Below are 22,319 nucleotides of genomic sequence, written 5' to 3'. Positions count from 1 at the left end.
CAAGTTTCGTTCAAATCGGTCAAGCCGTTTTCGCGGCGCGCACGCACGCACGCACACACACACACACACACACACACACACAATTTTATATATATAGATGATCATGCAGCTTCTCATAAATGGCGCTGATAATTGCTACAGGGACTTAGATCAATGATTAGGAATTGCTTTCCCATTCATTGATCTCCTGGCGAGCAGATGGCAACATGAACGAGCGCACAAATAAGCGGGAGCACGTACAGCAGTGGTAGCAGCGGAGTACGTATATTTACTCCCCTGGGCGGTTAAATGAAGTCTGCAGGGGAGTAGATATACTGTACTGAAGCTGTGAAGTGGTTAATTGTGTAATTTCACTGCTAAATGGGGGAGTCACAGGACTACTTAATATTGCTAATTGGGGGACAGCTATGGTTACCTAATATTTATGGGCACATCCCGCTACCTACTGATATATAGAGATATACATATATATATACAGGTCCTTCTCAAAAAATTAGCATATTGTGATAAAGTTCATTATTTTCTGTAATGTACTGATAAACATTAGACTTTCATATATTTTAGATTCAAATACACATAACTGAAGTAGTTCAAGCCTTTTATTGTTTTAATATTGATGATTTTGGCATAGAGCTCATGAAAACCCAAATTTCCTATCTCAAAAAATTAGCATATTTCATCCGACCAATAAAAGAAAAGTGCTTTTAAAACAAAAAAAGTCAACCTTCAAATAATTATGTTCAGTTATGCACTCAATACTTGGTCGGGAATCCTTTTGCAGAAATGACTTTAATGCGACGTGGCATGGAGGCAATCAGCCTGTGGCACTGCTCAGGTGTTATGGAGGCCCAGGATGCTTCGATAGCGGCCTTAAGCTCATCCAGAGTGTTGGGTCTTGCGTCTCTCAACTTTCTCTTCACAATATCCCACAGATTCTCTATGGGGTTCAGGTCAGGAGAGTAGGCAGGCCAATTGAGCACAATAATACCATGGTCAGTAAACCATTTACCAGTGGTTTTGGCACTGTGAGCAGGTGCCAGGTCGTGCTAAAAAATTAAATCTTCATCTCCATAAAGCTTTTCAGCAGATGGAAGCATGAAGTGCTCCAAAATCTCCTGATAGCTAGCTGCATTGACCCTGTCCTTGATAAAACACAGTGGACCAACACCAGCAGCTGACATGGCACCCCAGACCATCACTGACTGTGGGTACTTGACACTAGACTTCAGGCATTTTGGCATTTCCCTCTTCCTAGTCTTCCTCCAGACTCTGGCACCTTGATTTCCGAATGACATGTAAAAGTTGCTTTCATCCGAAAAAAGTACTTTGGTCCACTGAGCAACAGTCCAGTGCTGCTTCTCTGTAGCCCAGGTGAGGCACTTCTGGCGCTGTTTTTGGTTCAAAAGTGGCTTGACCTGGGGAATGGACCATGCCTTGTAAGGGTTTTTTCGCCTTCCTCTGGATCAACAGGGATATGTGAGGGAGCAGGCTGGAGTTGTACTTTGTACTGGTTGAACTCGATGGACGTATGTCTTTTTTCAACCAAAATAATTATGCAACTAAGTAATGCGGCACCTGTAGCCCATTTCCTGCACACGGGTTAGCGCTCAGGACACAGTCTATGCAATAAGGTTCTTCACAATATTCCAAACAAGGACAGCAGATGTCAACAGGGCACTTGTTGCCCGCCCCCCAACATAGAGAGACTCACCGGATGGTGCGGCCGAGATGGGCCCGACTGCGCTTTAGGGGTATTGGCCACCCCTCAGCCTCCACGGCAATCTCCACACTCCTGCAGGTTCAGCTCTCCGCAGTTGTCAAAGGGTAAACTTTTCTGTGGCCTCAAAAATAAAAATAAATGCTACACATAGCGTAAGTGTGTTTTGTGGAAAAAATTTCCTCGTTTAATAAAAAACTTTAAGTTAAAACAATAAAATACAAAAAGGGGTGGAGCTACGGAGCGGCGCAACGTCTCACGTCACTGGACGCAGTGACTGTTTGGCGTGGAACTTTTCTATAGCAGCGGCACGTCTTGGAAGTATAGCCGGGGATGCCACACGGTAGCTGGATTAACATCCATAGATACTGCCTGCCCCTCCCACTTGACGTAGCCGTGCGCCAAACCTTTTTGTATTTTATTGTTTTAACTTAAAGTTTTTTATTAAACGAGGGAATTTTTCCCACAAAACACACTTACGCTATGTGTAGCGTTTATTTTTATTTTTGAGGCCACAGAAAAGTTTACCCTTTGACAACTGCGGAGAGCTGAACCTGCAGGAGTGTGGAGATTGCCGTGGAGGCTGAGGGGTGGCCAATACCCCTAAAGCGCAGTCGGGCCCATCTCGGCCGCACCATCCGGTGAGTTTCTCTATGTTGGGGGGCGGGCAACAAGTGCCCTGTTGACATCTGCTGTCCTTGTTTGGAATATTGTGAAGAACCTCATTGCATAGACTGTGTCCTGAGCGCTAACCCTTTATTGTTTAACTTTTATCTTGGCATTCACAAATAGCCAGGGAGCGCTCCACCATTGAACTGGTGTTGTCAGCCTGTGATTTAAGACATATTCGTTGTATTGTATTGCGAGCGCTTGTATACAATTTCCTTGCATATCATTTCCTGCACACGCCTGTACACGGTGGCTCTGGATATTTCTACTCCAGACTCAGTCCACTGCTTCCGCAGGTCCCCCAAGGTCTGGAATCGGTCCTTCTCCACAATCTTCCTCAGGGTCCGGTCACCTCTTCTCGTTGTGCAGCGTTTTCTGCCACACTCTTTCCTTCCCACAGACTTCCCACTGAGGTGCCTTGATACAGCACTCTGGGAACAGCCTATTCATTCAGAAATGTCTTTCTGTGTCTTAGGGCCCATTTCCACTATCGCGAATTCGCATGCGTTTTTCGCATGCAAATTCGCATAGCAATACAAGTGAATGGGACTGTTTCCACTTGTCAGGATTCCTTTGCGTTTTTCTGCGCAGAAAAAATTCGCATGGCGGAGCCCTCAGAATTCGCATACCGCATACCGCTATGCGAATCGCATACAATGTATTTAATAGGAAATTCGCATGAGGTTTTGGTATGCGAATTTTCATGCAAATTCGCATAGAAACAATGGAAAAGCACACCAGCACTGCCATGGTTAAATTCGCATACATCGTCATCCATGCGAAATTTTTACTGCGGCGATTCGCACCGCACAAGTGGAAATGCTGCGTAACCCTCTTGCTTGAGGGTGTCAATGATGGCCTTCTGAACAGCAGTCAGGTCGGCAGTCTTACCCATGATTACGGTTTTGAGTAATGAACCAGGCTGGGAGTTTTTAAAAGCCTCAGGAATCTTTTGCAGGTGTTTAGAGTTAATTAGTTGATTCAGATGATAGTTGATAGTTGATTAGGTTAATAGCTCGTTTAGAGAACCTTTTCATGATATGCTAATTTTTTGAGATAGGAATTTTGGGGTTTTCATGAGCTGTATGCCAAAATCATCAATATTAAAACAATAAAAGGCTTGAACTACTTCAGTTGTTGTGTGTAATGAATCTAAAATATATGAAAGTCTAATGTTTATCAGTACATTACAGAAAATAATGAACTTTATCACAATATGCTAATTTTTTGAGAAGGACCTGTATATATATATATAGGCCCATGGCCCATGGCTATGCAATTCTGTTATCTGGAGGACATGGCTACTTAATTTATGTATATAGGGCGCTCTTGGCTACTTAATTATTTTATCTTGGTACACGTGGCTATTTGATTTGTTTATTGTGAGGCACCTGGAGGTGGCCAATTTCAGTGTTTTCCATCGGCGCGATATTATCCAAATGCACCACTAGAGGGTAGAGATTCTCTGTTTCCACTGAGCACATACTCTGCTATTTATAACCAGCATGGAGCGCATACGCCAGCACCGGGACACAAAGCGGGCTGCAAGGGACTCGGGACCGCACCTCCCAACCGGGGACGGTCCTAGGCAAATCGGGACAGTTGGAAGGTGTGATTATCCGTACAGGATACATTGAGAATGTACCGTTGTGTATATAGCCTTTGTGTGAATTAAATCTTACTGCAAACTCAATTCCGGACATTTTCATTCCTTTGTCTGGTCCGTCACAAAGTAGGTAAGCAAATGTAGTGTGAAAAGGCCCTTAGGCCGGTTTCACGCTGCAAACTGAATGCAGTGTATCACACTGCCATAAACAGGCCTTCAGGGAACACCCTGTTTGTACACGGTGTTCCCTGTCTGGCCACCGGGATCGGTTGAAAAGGGCGCCCGAGCTGCCTGTATGAAAAGGGCGCCGCCATAGACATCAATGTTATTTCTGGAAATATGGGCTACAAGGCGTAGAAAAGGGCGCCCGAGTTTTGATATAGGCTACAAGCGGGCGCCCCTTTGTAGCCCATATTTTTTCGGCTACAGTAAGGTGCCCCTCTGTAGCCCATATTATTGCCTTTTTTTTGTAGCCTAAGTTTTTATATGGGCTACAAGCACTGTAAGCCGAATTATTTCATTCCCCCACTATCCATGGCGGCCTGGAGGGGGAATAGTAATTAACACATCCCAGAGTTTTTTTCTAGCCGAAGTTTTTATATGGGCTACACCAGGCGCCTTTTTTTTTTTTTTTGTAGGCGAAGTTTTTGTATGGGCTACACCAAGCGTCTTTTTTGTAGCCGAAGTTTATATGGGCTACACCAGGCGCCTTTTTTGTAGCCAAAGTTGGTATATATATGGGCTACACCAGGCGCCTTTTTTGTAGCCAAAGTTGGTATATATATGGGCTCCACCAGGTGCCCTTTTTTACTGGCGCCATTTTCATGTAGACCCTGGCCACCAGCCAAGCAGGAAATGACACGCGCTTGCGGTCACTTCCTGCTTCGGGGTATGCGAAAGTGCACGGAAGCGTATTCTAAAAATACACTTCCGCGCATGCGCGTCACAACGTCAACTTTTTAAAATAACCCGTGTCACTGTAGACTAACATGACTTCCGGGGCCGACGCAGGTCACAGCGGATCCTGCACGGTAAGGTAGTTCTGCGCTAGCGTTATATTATGGACTTTATCAAAAGACCCCTCCATAACTGTAATATGGCTTTTGGATGGACTGTTTGAGGAGAAATTCCCCTCTATAGGAAGCTAAGGTAATGCACGCTTCTCACAACTCTCCCCCTAGAAAGGGAAAGTATGACTTCAAAGAAGGAGATTCCATGTCTGGAAAAGACGTTTTCGTTATGTAAGGTGAGTGTACAAGTGTGTGTTCCGTTCCAAATCACTCCCCGAGGCCAAATGACTCTAACAGTGGTTCCTCATTAATAGGTTCCATCCCTGAGCCCACATCCAGGAAGTATTGCGTTCCCCCCGGGATATAACTATATATACAGACGTGTCCAATGTACGGCACATCTGGATTTTCAATACATACTCCTTCCTCTTCTCTCTGTTCATGGGAAAATCCAGAAATATAACTAAAAACAATGACTCAGGTGTCTGGCGACCTATTCATAGTCTTAAGCACACACTTTACATTTCTGTTGCCCAAAACAATCGTTGGTGAACGTTTTGGAATAATCGCTGTACAGACACGATGCTCGGCTCCCTGCCCAGCACCTTGTCCTATTCTGTGGAGGAAGGGGGAGGAAGAGCAGAAGGAGCCCCGCTGTGAGCACTTCGATAGTAGCGCCTGTAAGGACAATCGAATTAGTTATCCATCGTGATGGTCTACAAAAGACCTTGTCAATGGCATCGGGGGTGAGCTGTACATACATTCAATTTCCACCAGTGACAATTGCGTCGCCTGTTGCAGCTTAGGAAAATGTGAAGATTGGACGTAGGTATAGGCTAATGCCAGCATTTTCCCGTCGTTCACATCAGCATGAAAAGGGAATGGGAACAGGTGATGCTGGGTAAAGATACTACAGTGGATATCTCTGCTGATGCTCACACTGGTGTTTTAATGCTCTAGCGCCATACAGAATAAACGGGATACATATGGTGACAACAAGCTAGCTTGGAGGGGGACTTGAGGTGGCCATCCATCTCTCAACTTGGTGGTCATTGACCATCCAATTTAATAATTATTATCGAATAGGGTGAAAATCGGTGCTGCCAAGAGCATGCCCGATTGACGATGCAACAAATTTTGGGCCGAAATGGGTTGCATGTTTAGACTGGACATGCTGCAGGATGTCGGGCTGTCATGGGCAATCCAGTGTGCGGTGGTAACGTCGTGCGCAGGGGCGTAACAATGGCCCCCCACAGGGGGGCCCTTAGGGGGAGAAGCCTAAGGGGGCCCCTGGCTTTGGGGCCATCCAGGGCCATTCTTAGGGGCAGGAGGGGGCGCAGCACAGGAAGGGGGAGAAGCAGGAACAAACAGCAGCGGGGAGGGGGGCCTGACAGCCCCCCTCCCTCATCTCGGGCTATCATCGGCGTTCCCTCCTCCAGCAACAACAGTTGAAGGAGCCTCATCCAAAGTTTTTTGCAGGGGGGGGCCCAGTGATTTCTAGTTACGCCCCCTGGTCGTGCAATTTCGGAATGAGCGACAAAATGCCGCCGCTGTTACCCCTAGTGTATAAATGTACCCCTCCCCCCGTGTACATTTATACATTACATGTCCTGTGTCGCCCACTGCGTGGAGGCCATTCAGAGGCGGCCTGGTATTGTGCTGATCCACCTTTTGCGCAATTTTCAATTTTCGATTTTATTTGATTAGCCGCACCCAGGCTATGCATATACATAGGTTAGGATTTAGTTAGTGTTAGGCCCCTCCCATGGAGGATCGACTTCTTCGCAGTGTGTATGCTCGGTGTGTATTATATCCCACAAGTGGGGCTTGCACTCTTTTGCAGGTAGGCACTTGCCTGTTTTTAAGTAGCGCTGTTCATTTCCTTGCTATGTACTAATTTATTTCGTTTTTGGTCAGCTGCTCCCACTTAACAGCCATGCGTTTGGTGTATATGCAGAGCTTCTGTTTGGGTTCAAGGTGCGTTTGTAGTTCCTGGGGGGGCTCAGCGCATCTCTGATGGAGGCCATTCGGAGGCGGCCTGGTGTTGCGCTAGTACAGATATAACGTTATCAAAGATATTATCGTTTCTATGTGTAAACGGGTGTTTCTGCAGAGGGAGTAGTTAGGGTTAGGCGCCACCAGGGGACTGGTTAGTTTTAGGCATCACCGGAGGGGGGATAGTTAGGGTTAGGCGCCACCAGGGGAGTGGTTAGGGTTAGGTGCCACCAGGAGAGTGGTTAGGGTTAGGTGCCACCAGGGGAGTGGTTAGGGTTAGGCACCACCAGGGGAGGGTTCTGTGTGAGAGTAGGATTGAGTTAAGCTGTATTGTTGAATTACGTAACGATTTTTAATGTTAATATATTTTCGTTATCATTTCCCGTCTGTTTTTACAACGATATTTATCCTTAACCAAGTTTGACAACAATGTTTATCGTTATCAGATTTCTCTATCCACCGGCGCCATTTCGTTATCCAGCTGGGCCCTTTTTTCACAACGCTTTTTTTCATGCACACAAACGCACACAGGGGCCACATTTATACACTAGCGGGCAGTGGCGAGGCGGCGGACTTGGCCAATTCTCAAGAGATTTCATGCCAAAATAGATTGGCAATCGGCCTGCGGGGTATAGGCAGCCGACAGATCTCTCTCCAATCAGATTGCCCAAGTGATCCTTTTGACAAGTTGCGGACGGAAAACGATTGATCGTGTGGCCAAGTTATAGCATCGATATTCAACAGATTTGATCATTATGATCAAATCAACCGGATATCGATGCCAATAATAAGTAATGTCTGGGCACCCTAAGAAGCTTCCAACAGTGTGTTTCTTGATCACGTGTGTAAAAATGCACACCTTACATAGCAGATATGGAAATAACATGCGCGTTTTAACATGTAGAGAGTGCATTGCGTTATGCCCATGTTAAGTGCATGTGTCATGCAATCCACAAAGTCTGACCTTAGCTTTGGGCTCCCTACAACACATCATAGACATTTGTCATATAAAACGTTCATTTGTGATTGTGTCAGGTGACTATCCACTGTGTGCGCAGGGGTCCCCTGTCAATGCATATTGCCTGGCAGCCCTGCTGATCCTCTGCATCTAATACTTTTAGCCACAGACCCTGAACAAGCATGCAGATGAGACGTTTAATTGAAGTTTGACTGAATTTGCTGCATGCTGGTTTCAGGTTTGTTAATCCAAACACAAAGAAAGATTAGCAGGACAGCCAGGCAACTAGTATTGTTTAAAAGGAAATACATATGGACACCTCCACATTACTCTCATTTCAGGTGTCCTTTAAGCCTGATCATTTTGTACTGCATTGAGGGGTACAAAGACAGTAGTGGTGTATTTATATTCAGTCAGATATCTAATAGAATATCATTCAGTTCAAAATGCATGCAATTTGCATGCAAACCCAGATTTATTTGCATCCCGTTGACCATCCCTAATTGATACCAAATGCTGTACAATGCTGCTGGCCCTGAACTCATAACTTCCTCTCTGTTCTAAAAGATAAGCAACAGCATTATAACCTTTAAAGAAAAACATTTCTTTGTTACAGCTGTTATAAATCCTACAATAAATCTGCAGTGTGTCTACTTCCTGCCCTCATAAAAGCAGACATAGGGGTAACATCCTATGTTTTCAAATGAGCTTATCTGCCATCTATGGCATGGCAGCCAGCTGACACAAAGGAGAGATCAAGTTACAACGTGTGATTAGTCACAGATGAGGGGGAAATAGACAGACTAAACTCTCTAAATACATACAGGGTGCATTTCTCTGTTTTCCTTGTGTCCTGTGCAAAAGTTCAGGTCCACTTTAAGGGACACTTGAAGTGAGAGGGATATGGAGGCTGACATATTTATTTCCTTTTAAACAATCCCAGTTGCCTGGCTGTCCTGCTGATCCTCTGCCTCTAATACTTTTAGCTATAGACCCTGAACAAGCATGAAGCAGATCAGGTGTTTCTGACATTATTGTCAGGTCTGACCAGATTAGCTGCATGCTTGTTTCTGGTGTGATTCAGACACTGCTGCAGCCAAATAGATCAGCAGGGCTGCCAGGCTACTGGTATTGTTAAAAATGAGATAAATATGGCAGCCTCCATAAACCTTGTGCTGCAGTTGTCCTTTAAATATCCTAAGGTTCTTATTCCGAAAACCAAACAATTATATCAGTCATTCCCATCGAGTGTGTGAAATCAGGGCCAGTTCTAGACTTGTGAGGATGCCCTCCCATTTGTAATGACAGCTCCCGACAATTTACACTGCTTCATTTAATGTCTTCACATGACACAATGACAAACTGCTCACCCTCAGCCAGTCGGCCGTCCTCCCTTCCTCCTCAGTCAGGGCAGCAGTGCCACCTCCTCCCTTCTGCAGTGCAAGTCAAATGAAACACTGCTGCTCTCCTGCCTCCCCCTCCTCACTCACTCACTGTCAGACTCCTCACACAGCACAACAAGCTGCTTTTCCCCAATGATGACCTCTTCACCTCGCTCTCTTCTAGCTTCTCCTCCTACTCTGACTGCATGCTGTTAGTGTAACCACAGTACAAACATGCTGCCCCTGTAATATCTGCACCTGATACAAATGTTTCACCTTGCTTCATGAGAGAACCGGCCCTGTGTATCATATAGTGTAAGTCTAGCTAGCATATGAGTGCTTAGTAACGGATTGCAGTGACAGGTCCACTTTAAACGGTCAGAAGGTTGTGACACTCCTCTCTGCCTATCACCGCTCTCGCTGCCCACTCACAACATTTTTATGGAGGTGTGGAGAAGGCAGCAGGGAGATGAAGCGACGCCGTAGCAGCTCTGTTATAGCGATCTGTGCTGTCTGAGATAACCATCGTGCGTCCATCTCAGTCCCTCCACAGGAAGGTGGGCGAATCGTGTAGCCGGCAGAATGCCACACGCGGGGCTTCAAGACTACAAGGAGTCGTTAAATACACCTCCGAGAATGAAAGAAAACACAGTAAAACCTTGGACTGCAAGTAGCTTGGTTTGCAAGCGCTGTGCAAGACAAGCAAAAAATGCTATGACTTGATAAGGCCTCTTTCACACTAGGAGCTGTTCCGTGCGTTTAGACGGATCGCTCCTAGGATGCAGTAAGCGGTCTTTGACTTTCATGTTACTTTTCAGATTAGACAAAGCATTCCAGAGCGCTACTGGGAGCTTTTAATCGTTCACTGCAAGCTTTTTCCCGTTGGATGAATTAGAACTACGGTCGAGCTGCTGAACGCCGTCGGACCGAAAATTCCCGTCGTTGTGCCGTATATCATAACGCGTGCACGAAATCGGGTTCGTACATGCGTTGCCTAGTGTGAAAGAGGCCTAAGCGAGCAGCGTTTTGATATACAAGCACAGAACGTATACGCGCGTCACGTCATCACAACTGAGCCGATGGTTCTTCTACCTTTGACGCTGTCGAATTGTACTTAAAAACCTGCGGCGGAAAAAAATCATGGTATAATGAACTGCATTTATAGTATGGGTAACAAATAGAACATTAGTAGCAAAGAAAGGAGTCTCATAATTTTATTTTCAGTTATATATTTTTTGTTTTATAACATTGCATCATTCTGTCACAGTTGCAGTTTTAAAACCACACTCTGTCTTTTTTTAAGATATAAAACAAAGCAGAAATAACAACCCTTTGGATTTTCCTGCAGTAAAGCCTCATCTCAAGCTGTCTCTCATTGTTTCTTGGCTGTTTAAAGAGGAACTCCAGTGAAAATAGTGTAATAAAAAAAGTGCTTCATTTTTACAATAATTATGTATAAATGATTTAGTCAGTGTTTGCCCATTGTAAAATCTTTCCTCTCCCCGATTTACATTCTGACATTTATTACATGGTGACATTTTTACTGTAGCAGGTGATGTAGCTGCTGCATGCTGTTTTGGCCTTTGGAGACAGCTGTAAACAGCTATTTCCTGTCTGTGAACCTTGTTACATTGTTGCAAACTGTCAAAAGTACCGCGGTCCTCAGAGCTTCTTGTGGGAGGGGTTTCACCACAATATCAGCCATACAGCGCCCCCTGATGGTCTGTTTGTGAAAAGGAATAGATTTCTCATGTAAAAGGGGGGTATCAACTACTGATTGGGATGAAGTTCAATTCTTGGTTGGAGTTTCTCTTTAAGTTCTTCAGAAAAAAGGACTGTAATCAACCCAGCGGGTGGAAGAGCTCAGAGAAGCTCTTTTGCAACTGCTCATGCATCTATGCTCCCCATTATTGTATGTTTTTGTACAGCGCTACGAGATCTGTTGGATATGTTCCTTGTTAAAACTTGAAAGGAAAGTTTTGGCAAGTTTGTGCAAGATACTTAGGCCTGAATCACACTGGCAATACAAAATGTTCCAGACCAGTCGCAAATCGTAATAGATGGGAATGGATCCAGTGTTAACCAATTCGTTCACATTGGTCAATTTGAATGGATCCGTACTCCATTCTAGCCAGCAAAATCGACTTTGGTGATGGGGGGAATATAGGGAAAAGCAACTGAACCAATGGAACAAGAATGGAACAGAAATCAGATCCGTTTTCACGGTTCCAGATAAGTGCCAGTGTGTATCGGCCTTAAAGGGATACTGTAGGGGGGTCAGGGGAAAATAAGTTGAACTTACCCGGGGCTTCTAACGGTCCCCCGCAGACATCCTGTGTTGGCGCAGCCACTCACCGATGCTCCGGCCCCACCTCCAGTTCACTTCTGGAATTTCAGACTTCAAAGTCTGAAAACCACTGCGCCTGCATTGCCGTGTCCTCTATCCCGCTGATGTCATCAAGAGGGCACAGCGCAGGTCCAGTATGGTCTGTGTCTGCGCAGTACACTCCTGGTGACATCAGCGGGAGCGAGGACACGGGCGTGCAGGCGCAGTGGTTTTCTGAGTTTAAAGTCAGAAATTCCAGAAGTGAACCGGAGGCGGGGCTGGAGCATCGGTGAGTGGCTGCGCCAACACAGGATGTCTGCGGGGGACCATTAGAAGCCCCGGGTAACTTCAACTCATTTTCCCCCGACCCCCCTACAGTATTCCTTTAAGGATAGAGATGTCACTTTTCAACAACGATCAGGATAGTTAGAGCCATGGTCTGCCCAGTAGTGACATCTGGCTGGGAAAGTCTATAAAAACTATAAATAAGGTAATGAGGAGAAAAATTGATGCTTTTGTATGTATTGTGTAGTGTATGCATTGTGTTGTGTATGTATTGGAGTCAAGGGCCAATTTAGCGTGAAGCCAATTAACTTATCTGTATATTTTTGGGATGTGGGAGAAAACCAGAGTGCCCGGAGGAAACCCACGCAGACACAACAGAACATACAAACTCCATGCAGATATTTCATGCAGATATATAATCAGGTATATCTGCTCCTGTGTGTATATAAATGATTCCGGTAGACATTCTGGCATTAGTACAGCTGTGATTGTTGCTATTTGCTGATTTATATAACTAGGAGGCAGACGATTTTACCGTTTCCTCTTCTGTCTTGTGGCGCAGGGTGCTGGTTGGCGCCCCCTGGGATGGTCCTGATGGAAGCAGACAAGGGGATGTCTACAAGTGTGCAGCTGGGGCGCAGAGCAACTCCTCCTGCGCTAAAGTCAACTTGGGTAAGTCCCTCAATCTTACAATACTTACAGGGATCCAAGCAGCTTTTTTTCCTGCAGTTTGTCCCAGATTTTAATAGCTGTAGGAGCTGCCATCCCCCCCCCCCCCCCCATGCCCTTAATTTATCCAGGGGGAGAAAGGCAAAGGTAATCAAGCTTGGCTTCCCTAAATTGTTTGCAGTACAGTGTCATATTCCCCCCCCCCCCGCTAATGAAAGCTTTTGTTTGCTCATTGCTACTGCTAGTTACATCCGTCCTTACCTGCCTGCAGGACATCAGCCCTAGGAAGTAGGGTAATAAAAGCCTCTAACAAACATTTAAATGTAAAAAGAAGGGGTAAAATGGATTTTTTTTAAGTCATTGTTAGCGTGCAATTTGTAATGTGTTTTTGAAATGCCCTAGGGGCTGAAATGCTGCTTGGTACACTCAGATCTTTGTAGCACCCTCTATGTTTACAGTTTAGATCATATCCCGTGAGTTGCAGTGACTAGCAGGGGCGGACTTAGCACTAGGCACAGTAGGCACAAGCCTAGAGGCGTCTTGATAGGCAGCTCACCATGATCCGGGGTTGTGACATAAGTGTGGCTCCGGGAAGCATGGGCATGCCAAGCAGGGCAAGGAGGAAGAGGTGATGGCCAGGCCAGAAACAAGGGGCTTCACATTAGCCCCTGCAAATCCGCCCCCCCTCCCCCCCCATTCTCCTGAACTTAATGTAGAGCAGGGCAGGTCCTCCTCACTCCTCTTCAGTGGACAACAGCCGTACAGCCAATCACCATACAGCTTCCGTTCCTGTCACATGACATGCAGTGACGAAAGCCACATTCTGATTGGCTGTACGATACTTGCACACGGAGGAGGAATAGAAAGGACCGGTCCCATCATGATGCTGGAATTAGGAAGAGTTGTGTTGTGCACTGGGTGGCAGTTAGATGGGAGAGATTTGAGAAAGTATCTCTGCTGTAGAATGATCTTTGTTCCCCACATTATACCTTATGCTTGTCCTCTAGGTGAACTCGCTCTCCAAAACGTCTCCAAGCAAATGAAAAACATGCATTTCGGGATGGTGCTGACCCAGGACGCCCGCGGGGGCTTTGTGGTGAGAACGCTCTGTGCCAGCAACCCTCAGACATTCTGCACGATCGGGAGATTCGAGTGCAAACACAGCCTTTTGTAACGTGTTCCGCAATAGGGCCCTGTAATAATAATAATGTGCTTGCTGTATATGGGGACCTCAGTCACCACCTATCCCCAATATACCTACAAGAGACATGTGAGACAACTGTGTCTAAAGGGATTCAGAACTGACACTGAAGCGGAAAAAAACCCCAAAACTTATGATATAATGAAGTGTTTGTGTAGTACGAATAGTTAATAGAACATATAACATTGCATCATTCTCTAATATTTACAGTTCACAAACTACACTCTATTTTAAACTCTGAAACGGAGCAGGGCTAATGAACCTTTGAACTTTCTGGCAATAAAAACTTAAGCCAGAAGCAGCGAGAAACAAGTTGAGATAAGTGCTTCAGAAAACAGCATTGTGGCCATCAAGCTTGGTGGGAGAGCTCAGAGAGGCTCTTTTGCATAGATAAGAACTGAAGTTTCTTAACTCTTCCTGTACTGGAAACAACGAGACTCGTTTCTGTGCTACTAATGTTCTGATTCTTAGCTGTACTACACACAGGGGCGAAGCAATAGCCATAGCAGCTGCGATGGGGCCTTAAGCATTGGGTGCCCAGTAACTTTCTTGTGTTCCTCCACCCTCTGACTTTCTCAGCCCATGAACTATGTGCAGTGTAGATTGCCTGAGAATGTGAACTGCTCAATGAACTCCTATCCATAGGGCAGGCACAAGTGTCATAGCTAAAGAGTGCCTACATCTGAGGACCCCGTGAAAGTTTTGCTATTGGGCCCCAAGAACTCTTGCTACGCCACTGACTACACATACAATCATCATAAGTTTATTTTCACTTCAGGTTTCCTTTAAAGGGACTCCGAGCAGTAAATAAAATAAAAATCGGAACTTACCTGGGGCTTTCTCCAGCCCACCGTAGGTCGGGAGGTCCCTCTGCGTCCTTCTGGCTCCTCTCCCAGTCTCTGCTCAGAAATGGCTCCCGGCGACACTGGGACCGAGTGTTGGGTTCCTTCTTCCGGAAAGATGACCTCAGTTGTCACCACGCCGGCCGCCTCGCATCATCACGGTGGCCGACGTGACAGTACGGCGCATGCGCGATTAAACCGCCGTGATGACGCGAGGCAGCCGGTGTGGTGACGACTGACGTCACCTTGCCGGAAGAAGGAACCCAACACTCGGTCCCGGTGTCGCCGGGAGAAATTTCTGAGCAGGGCCTGGGAGAAGAGCCAGATGGACGCCGGGGGACCTCCCAACCTACGGTGGGCTGCAGAAAGCGCCAGGTAAGTTCCGATTTTTATTTTATTTACTGGCCAGAATCTCTTTAAAGAGGAACTGTAGTGAAAACCACATCATGAATAAAATTGCTTTTTTTTTTTTTTTTTTAACAATATTTATTTATAGATTATTTAGCCAGTGTTTGCGCATTGTAAAATATTTCCTCACCCTGATTCACATTCTGAAATGTGTCACCGGTGATGACCTCTTTAGTTCTGCCAGGTGATCTGTACTGAATGTTCATTACTGAGAGTTCTGTGCACAGAGGGAGATTGCTTGGAGGTTGGAAAAAGCTGTTATTTCCCACAATGCAATGAGGACAGACACCAAACTGTCAGGACCTTGGCCATGACATCACAAAAATGGGAAAGGGGGTATCGGCTACTGATTGGGATAAGTTCAATCCTTGGGTAAAGTTCCTCTTTAAAGTCAGCTTAGAGACTTATTATTAGCTGGTGTGAAGTCCAGAACCTGCCACTATTTACAGTTGTGCCTAGAGCCAGATCACCCATGAGGCAGCCTGGGCAGGTGCCTAGGACCTGTTTCTTGCCAGAGGCCTGGCTGATCTTCACTCTGGCTCCCTGCCTCATCGCCCATCTCCGATTTTGCCTTCCTGCCCTCCATGTGACATCGTAGTGACAGATTGCACAGTGAGCACGAAACAATGTGCTGATTGCTTGCAATGCATCATGGGGGATTTGTGTTGATTGGTTTACACATTTTCAAATGTAACCTGCCAATGATGAAGTGACCAATGGTCAATGAGATGATGATTTAATGAATATTGTAAGCAGCTTAGTATCAGTAGGAAGTGCGTCTGACTTTTGTGGCGGCGACTTCAGAGGGATTCTATTTTTTTAAAGAGGCCCTGTTGTGACCTATAGTAGAATGCATTAAAATTATTCAGGATACCCACTTTTACCCTATTTTTTTTTTCTGGTGTCGGCATCAGAAACACTTCCTTTAAATGCTGTATATTGATAAGTAGCCCCGCCCACTAGTAAAGTGTAAGCCTAGGCTGTTTAGCTATGTGGAATTCTCCTCCAAGAGAATTCTGGGAGACCAGGTATTATTGTCACTGGTTTCTGAATCCTCAAAAACATTCTGCAGAGTTGCACCTGACAGGACTAAAACTTATGATCAATTTCACAGTGTAAATCAGGGTGAGGAAAGATTTTACCATGCGCAAACACTGACTAAATCATTTATAAAAGAATATTGTATAAAAGAATTGAGAGGTTCATGGAGGCTGCAGTATTTATTTCCTGTTAAACAATACTAGTTGCCTGGCAGCCCTGCTGATCTATTTGGCTGCAGTAGTGTCTGAATAGCACCAGAAACAAGCATGCAGCTATTCTTGTCAGATCTGACAATAATGTCAGAAACTCCTGATGTGCTGTATGCTTGTTCAGGGTCTACGCAGTTGCGTAGCAATAGGGGGTGCAGAGGTAGCGACCGGATCGGGGCCCTTGGACTAGAGGGGCCCTAAGGGGCCCACCCTCAACCACAGTATTCGCTCTCTATTGGTCCTATGCTGGTAATAATCATTTCTATAGGTGCTTTTATTAGTAATAATCATTAACAAACTGTTCCCCATCCCCCTCTTGCACTTCTGACACTGTGGTTATTCTTGGCAGGTTTTTGTGCACCAAATCAATTGTTATGTATAGAGTGTTTGGGGGGGCCCATGTAAACCTTGCACCAGGGCTCATAGCTCCTTAGCTATGCCACTGGGTCTACAGTGTGTGTGTGTGTGTATATGTGTATAGATAGATAGATAGATAGATAGATAGATAGATAGATAGATAGATAGATAGATAGATAGATAGATAACTGGGGCTTCCTCTAGCCTGATCGCTCCCTCGCCGTCTGGTTCATTCCGCTATTGGCCCCGGAAAGTCCTCCGGTCTGGGGCCGACTGAGCATGCGCATCCCAGCCACTCATGCGCTCCGTTCGCGCTTCCGTCTCCAGGAGCGTTCTGCGCAGTGTGGCAGCGGGAGCGTGACATGGGAGCACACTGACGGTTTGCGCCAGCGTCGACCGGCCCCAACTGGAGGATTTGCTGGGGTCAGTTGGGGACAATCCATGCAGTGGGGGAGGGCGGCGAGGGAGCGATCAGGCTGGAGGAGGCTGGAGGAAGCCCCAGGTATGTACATCATCTCAGGTACTCTTTAAAATATTAGAGGCAGAGGATCAGCAGGACAGCCAGGCAACTGGTGTATTGCTTAAAAGGAAATAAATATGGCAGCCTCCATACACCTCTCACTTCAGTTGTCCTTGAAGAAAAATAGAAATGACAAGCATTAACCAATGCCTAGTTTAATGGCAATTCTTGGTATTTGCCTTTAATGTAACAACTCTGTGGTCCTTACAGCTTCATTGCCAGATATAAATAGCGTGGGTGCTCAGAGGATGTGTCAGAAGGTCCAGCAGGGTGGGGGTTAAAGGCAGGATGCTGGGAGGGGCAGAGGAAAGGGGGGCATTTTTGTGGTCAGCTGAGCAAGCGCCCGGATCTCGCTGCATCTCGAGCCAAAACAAGCATCCCGTGACTGCGGCCAGAACAGGTAAGACTTCCTGCGAGTCTGGGGTAAACAGCGCCAGGCTGACAAACACGTTACAAAATCAGAGCGTCAGCTCTTCATCCCAGCTCCGCCAGGCCACGTATCCTCAGCTAGCCTTTTGGACTAGTTTAAAGGGAAGGACCGAGCAAATAAAAAAAAACGAGATCTACTTACCCGGGGCTTCCTCCAGCTCCTCGCAGCCGATATGTCCCTCACCGCAGCTCTGCTTCCAGCCAATATCTCAGGGTCTCCTTCATTGCAGATGCCAACTTCGCCAGGTCGGCACTCGGCATCCACTGCACCTGCGCAGAACACTGCAGACCACGTGAGCGCGATCGTGAGTGGCGCTTGCACAGGCACAGTAAATGCAGCGGAGCGGACCCCGGGACACTGGCTGGAAGCAGAGCTGCGGCGAGGGACATATCGGCTGCCAGGGGCTGGAGGAAGCCCTTGGTAAGTATATCTCATTTTTTTATCTAGCTTGCATCTGACCTTTAAAAAGAAAAAAATTGTGGTGGGGAAACAAGATATTGCCTTCTGATCCCAGGGAACTTTTATTTGGTACATGATGCAATCTGATTGAGCCAAAAATTGAAGCGTGTGTTTAGAATTCTATTGCATTCTGAAAAATTACAAATGAAAAAAAAAAAACTTGTGGGAAATGTGAACACTAAGGCAATCGCAGCATGGCGACAAAAATGTCCTGCTTTACTGTACGCTAGTGGCTGAATAGAGTACTGGTTAAGGGCTCCGCCTTTGACATGGGAGACCAGGGTTCGAATCCTGGCTAGGGTCAGTACCTATTCAGTAAGGAGTTCAAGGCAAGACTCCCTAACACTGCAGGGTGGCCTCTTGAGCGCTTTGAGTCCGACAGGAGAAAAGCGCTATATAAATGTTCAGATTATTATTATTATATTATTTTAGTCATTTCAGTACAAAGTTAGCAGCTGCCGCGGTCAGATCGATATTAGAAGAGATTTCTGCTATGCAAAGCGGTAGAACAGGTAAACATTTAATAGGTAAAGGCATCAATCGGTTACCTGATCTACCGCAGATCTAATAGTGTATGAGAACCCTAAGCAAGGTCCTGCAGAAGAAAGTGGCGTCAGTGCAGTTTTATTGTCCTCGGCTGTTGAAGGTGGTACATTTGTAGTCTGGCAGCACGGTGGCGTAGTGGTTAGCACCTCGCCTTGCAGCGCTGGGTCCCTGGCTTGAATCTGCAAAGAGTTTGTATGTTGTCTGTGTGGGTTTCCTCCAGGCACTCTGGTTTCCTCCCACAATTGGCTTCCCCTAAAATTGGCCCTAGACTACGATACATACACTATACTAGACATATGGCTATTAGAGGGATTAGATTGTGAGCCCCTCTGAGGACAGTCAGTGACAAGACAATATACTCTGTACAGCGCTGCGGAAGATGTCGGTGCTATATAAATGCTAAATAATAATAATTTGTGTTATTATCACCAGGCTTGCGCCCCCCTCTGGTCCCAGGAGTGTGGTTCCTCGATGTACAGCACGGGGATCTGTGCAAGCGTGGATGACTCCTTCCAGCCAACCGGAACCATAGCGCCAACAGCCCAAAGTGAGTGACATACAAGCAATGCGCAAATCAAGATCACATCTGTGGCTTCCATTCACTAAGCGTTACGTTACGGAATGAGGGAAAGCAGAAAGCAGCTGATCTCACCAAACATTTTGTGAAAGGTCAATTCACTGAGGCTGTTACTGCATGGAAAACTGAAATTACCAACTAGTGAGGTCAGTTACGTCAATTCACAATGGAAAACAAGTGAGATGTTCGGTATCTCCAGCCTGGAGCTGTCTGTAACCAACAGCCATTCGGAAGGTTATAGAAGGGAGAAAACAGAGCAAAGAAAAGGGGGGAATGTAACCACTTCAGCCTTCAGTGTTGTTCACCTTATGCATCCGAGCAACTTTCACCTCCCATTCATTCACCAATAACTTTATCACTACTTATCACACTGAAATGATCTATATCTTGTTTTTTCCACTACCATTTAAGCTTTCTTTGGGTGGTACATTTTGCTAAGAATTATTTTATTCAAAATCCATTTTAACAGGAAGATTAAGAAAGAAATGGAAAAAAATCATTATTTCTCAGTTTTTGGCCATTATAGTTTGAAATGAATACATGCTACCATAATTAAAACTCATGTATTTTATTTGCCCATTTGTCCCGGTTATTACACTGTTTAAATTATGTCCCTATCACAATTTATGGCGCCGATATTTTATTTGGAAATATAGGTGCATTTTTTCAATTTGCGTCAGTATTTACAAGCTTATAATTTAAAAAATATGTTAATATACTCTCTTGACATGCATATTCAAAAAGTTCAGACCCTTAGGTAACTATTTATGTTGTTTATAATAGAATGTATAAGAAAACACATCTTCCCAATTTCACAATATTATTATGTAGTAGTTAAAAATCCTATATAATAATAGTTAAGTGTTGTTGCGTCCCCTGTCCCTGTGTCCGTGCGTTTGCGCTACTGCGCATGCGTAGCACAGACAACTGTTGGGACAGACAACTGTGGGGAGCAAGGGGCCAGGCGGGTGCATGCGCGCTGACTATGCAGCGGCAGTCACAGGTGTGGGAGGGGAGGGGGTTGCGACACTGACCTAGAGCCCATTACGGGGTTAGGTCTACTAGTGGTTCATAAAATACCAATAGTTTTGAGCTGATACAAATTTTACGTTAATTTTGTGCAGCTTGGACTTGCACTTCACTTTTCAGTATAATAATAAAATTCTATCTTTATCACATCTTTCATCCATTTTCCCTGCTCTGCAATAATCCATCCACATGATGCAGGAGGTCAAAATCTTAGTGAAATGTCATGTAGTATAGTATAATGTGTGTTGAGAATTGTGCAGAAGCTTACTGCATCTCCCGTTTCACGGCGTCTCCCTCCACTGTCTGGTAATCATACAAGTTCTTTACTTCCTGGTCGGAGGGGTCGGTGCCCTCTGACCCGGACATACTGTGCTGCGCATGCGCAGTATGTCCGCTTGGGCTCCTCGCGACCACGTGAAAACACACCATATGGGGTCGCCAGAGAGCACTATCGCAAGTCACCTAGACAGACATATTGACTTGGAAAAATAATTAGCAATTAGCACTAAGGTATCCTTCAATCCACCAGCAAGCAAAAAAAAAATAACAGTAATTTTTCTCCTACTGTTTTGGTTCATTTTCAATTGCAGGGAGCTAAAAATTCATTTTAAACAGAAGATGAAACATTACCTCCTAGGAGAAAAAGTGAATTGAATAAGGGCCAAAATGCTGTATTTTACTGACCCTTTATTTGTTACCGAACGTGACTTAAAGGAATACTATCGATTCACGTATTTTTTTCAATTGACACAGGAATTGTTTGGGAAGTGCTGCTAAGTACTGGTGTATACATTTTAGTAGCAACTTCTTTGTTTACTGTTAGCAAAATACATTCAAAGTTTACTGACGCCAAAACTGAGGGCTGACTGAGCCATGAGGAGAGGGGAAATTCCCCCTTACACTCGATCAGTTAACTCTATGTGTAGCTCTGAGTGTGACAGAGAGAGAGAGCTCCCAACAGCTGCAGCTCCTGTGTCCTGTGTTTCTGACTGACTTGTCTGAAGAAAGCAGAGGAAATGTAACTAATTGTCACAGCTTTTCATACTGTTTTTGCTTTCAGAGATTGATATGTTTGATATTTGCTTTCTGTAGTCTGATATGCAACTCTGGCTGTGCATTGAAGCAGACACCCCTTCTGCAATTGATTTGTCCCAATATAGCTAAATCCTACCCTCAATAAATTACAGTTTTTGCCTCTGATATTTAACATGAAAAGTAGGAAAATGTTTACACAGCTACTTAGACATTATTTGCACACTGTCATTTTAGAACACTTGGGGATCGATAGTATTCCTTTAATGAATTGAAGCCAATGTATATTGTTTTGGTCCTATTTTGTGTATAACAATTTATTTTACTATTACTGTTTTTGCTGTACAAAGCTTTTCATTTTATCGCATTGTTTTTTGGGCATGCTGACCGAGTACATGAATGAAAATCTTGATTCAAAATGATTGAAAATAGAGAGGAAAGTCTAACATTACCGCCATGTCTTTCCCCTTCAAAACATTTCTTATTGTGGTTGTTAGTCAAATACACTGATCCACCGTCTTTATGGGGTACTCAACATCTTATTTTCAAAACATATATGGTAGAGATATTGACATCTTAAAGGGTACATGAGCTGAAAAAGGAGAGAAAAGTTTTACTCACCTGGGACTTCTTCCCACCACTAGAAGTCTATCTGCCCAGTGCTGTAGTTCTGCTGTTCTCCAGGCCGCCGCTGTCCCTTCTGTAGGATCGAAACCCATGGCTGGGTTGCGGTCTTCTGCGCATGCGCACCACACACCTCTCTTAATCATGCTCTCGTGGCTGGGAGGGCTTTGCACTTGGCCATTACAGAGGAATGAATTCAAACAACTAAACAGTTGGAAAGTACAAAAGTGCTTTAGCAGTCACAAACTAACAAAGGACTGCTATTAAACGGAACCAAGCTTTATTCCTGGACTCTAATAGCTATAGGAGCTGCCATCAGGGCCGGATTTAAGGCAAGGCCAAATAGGCCATGGCCTAGGGCACCACAGGATCAAAGGCGGGTGGGCAGCAGGCTATAGTGGGGTGGAAGGCAGGAAGGGTCACCTGG

At 45.3% G+C, this 22,319-nt stretch overlaps 1 protein-coding gene across 4 annotated transcripts in view; it reads left to right on the top strand.

The window, feature by feature from the left end:
* Window positions 1–22,319, top strand: part of ITGA10 (integrin subunit alpha 10) — a 174,722-nt gene that overhangs the window by 47,003 nt on the left and 105,400 nt on the right. For 3 of the 4 annotated variants that reach the window (XM_068252234.1, XM_068252233.1, XM_068252235.1), the window contains 3 exons: window positions 12,511–12,620; window positions 13,625–13,713; window positions 19,063–19,177. In XM_068252234.1, coding sequence (XP_068108335.1) covers window positions 12,511–12,620; window positions 13,625–13,713; window positions 19,063–19,177 — 314 coding nt within the window. Of the gene's footprint in view, window positions 1–12,510; window positions 12,621–13,624; window positions 13,714–17,566; window positions 17,596–19,062; window positions 19,178–22,319 lie in introns of those variants that run through there. The other variant, XM_068252236.1, reaches the window with a different exon arrangement.

This window comes from Hyperolius riggenbachi, chromosome 9, assembly GCF_040937935.1.
Source record: "Hyperolius riggenbachi isolate aHypRig1 chromosome 9, aHypRig1.pri, whole genome shotgun sequence".
NCBI classification, from domain to species: Eukaryota; Metazoa; Chordata; class Amphibia; order Anura; family Hyperoliidae; genus Hyperolius; species Hyperolius riggenbachi.
Note: the sequence above shows the minus strand (reverse complement) of the source record. Positions and strands in the feature narration are given on the sequence as shown.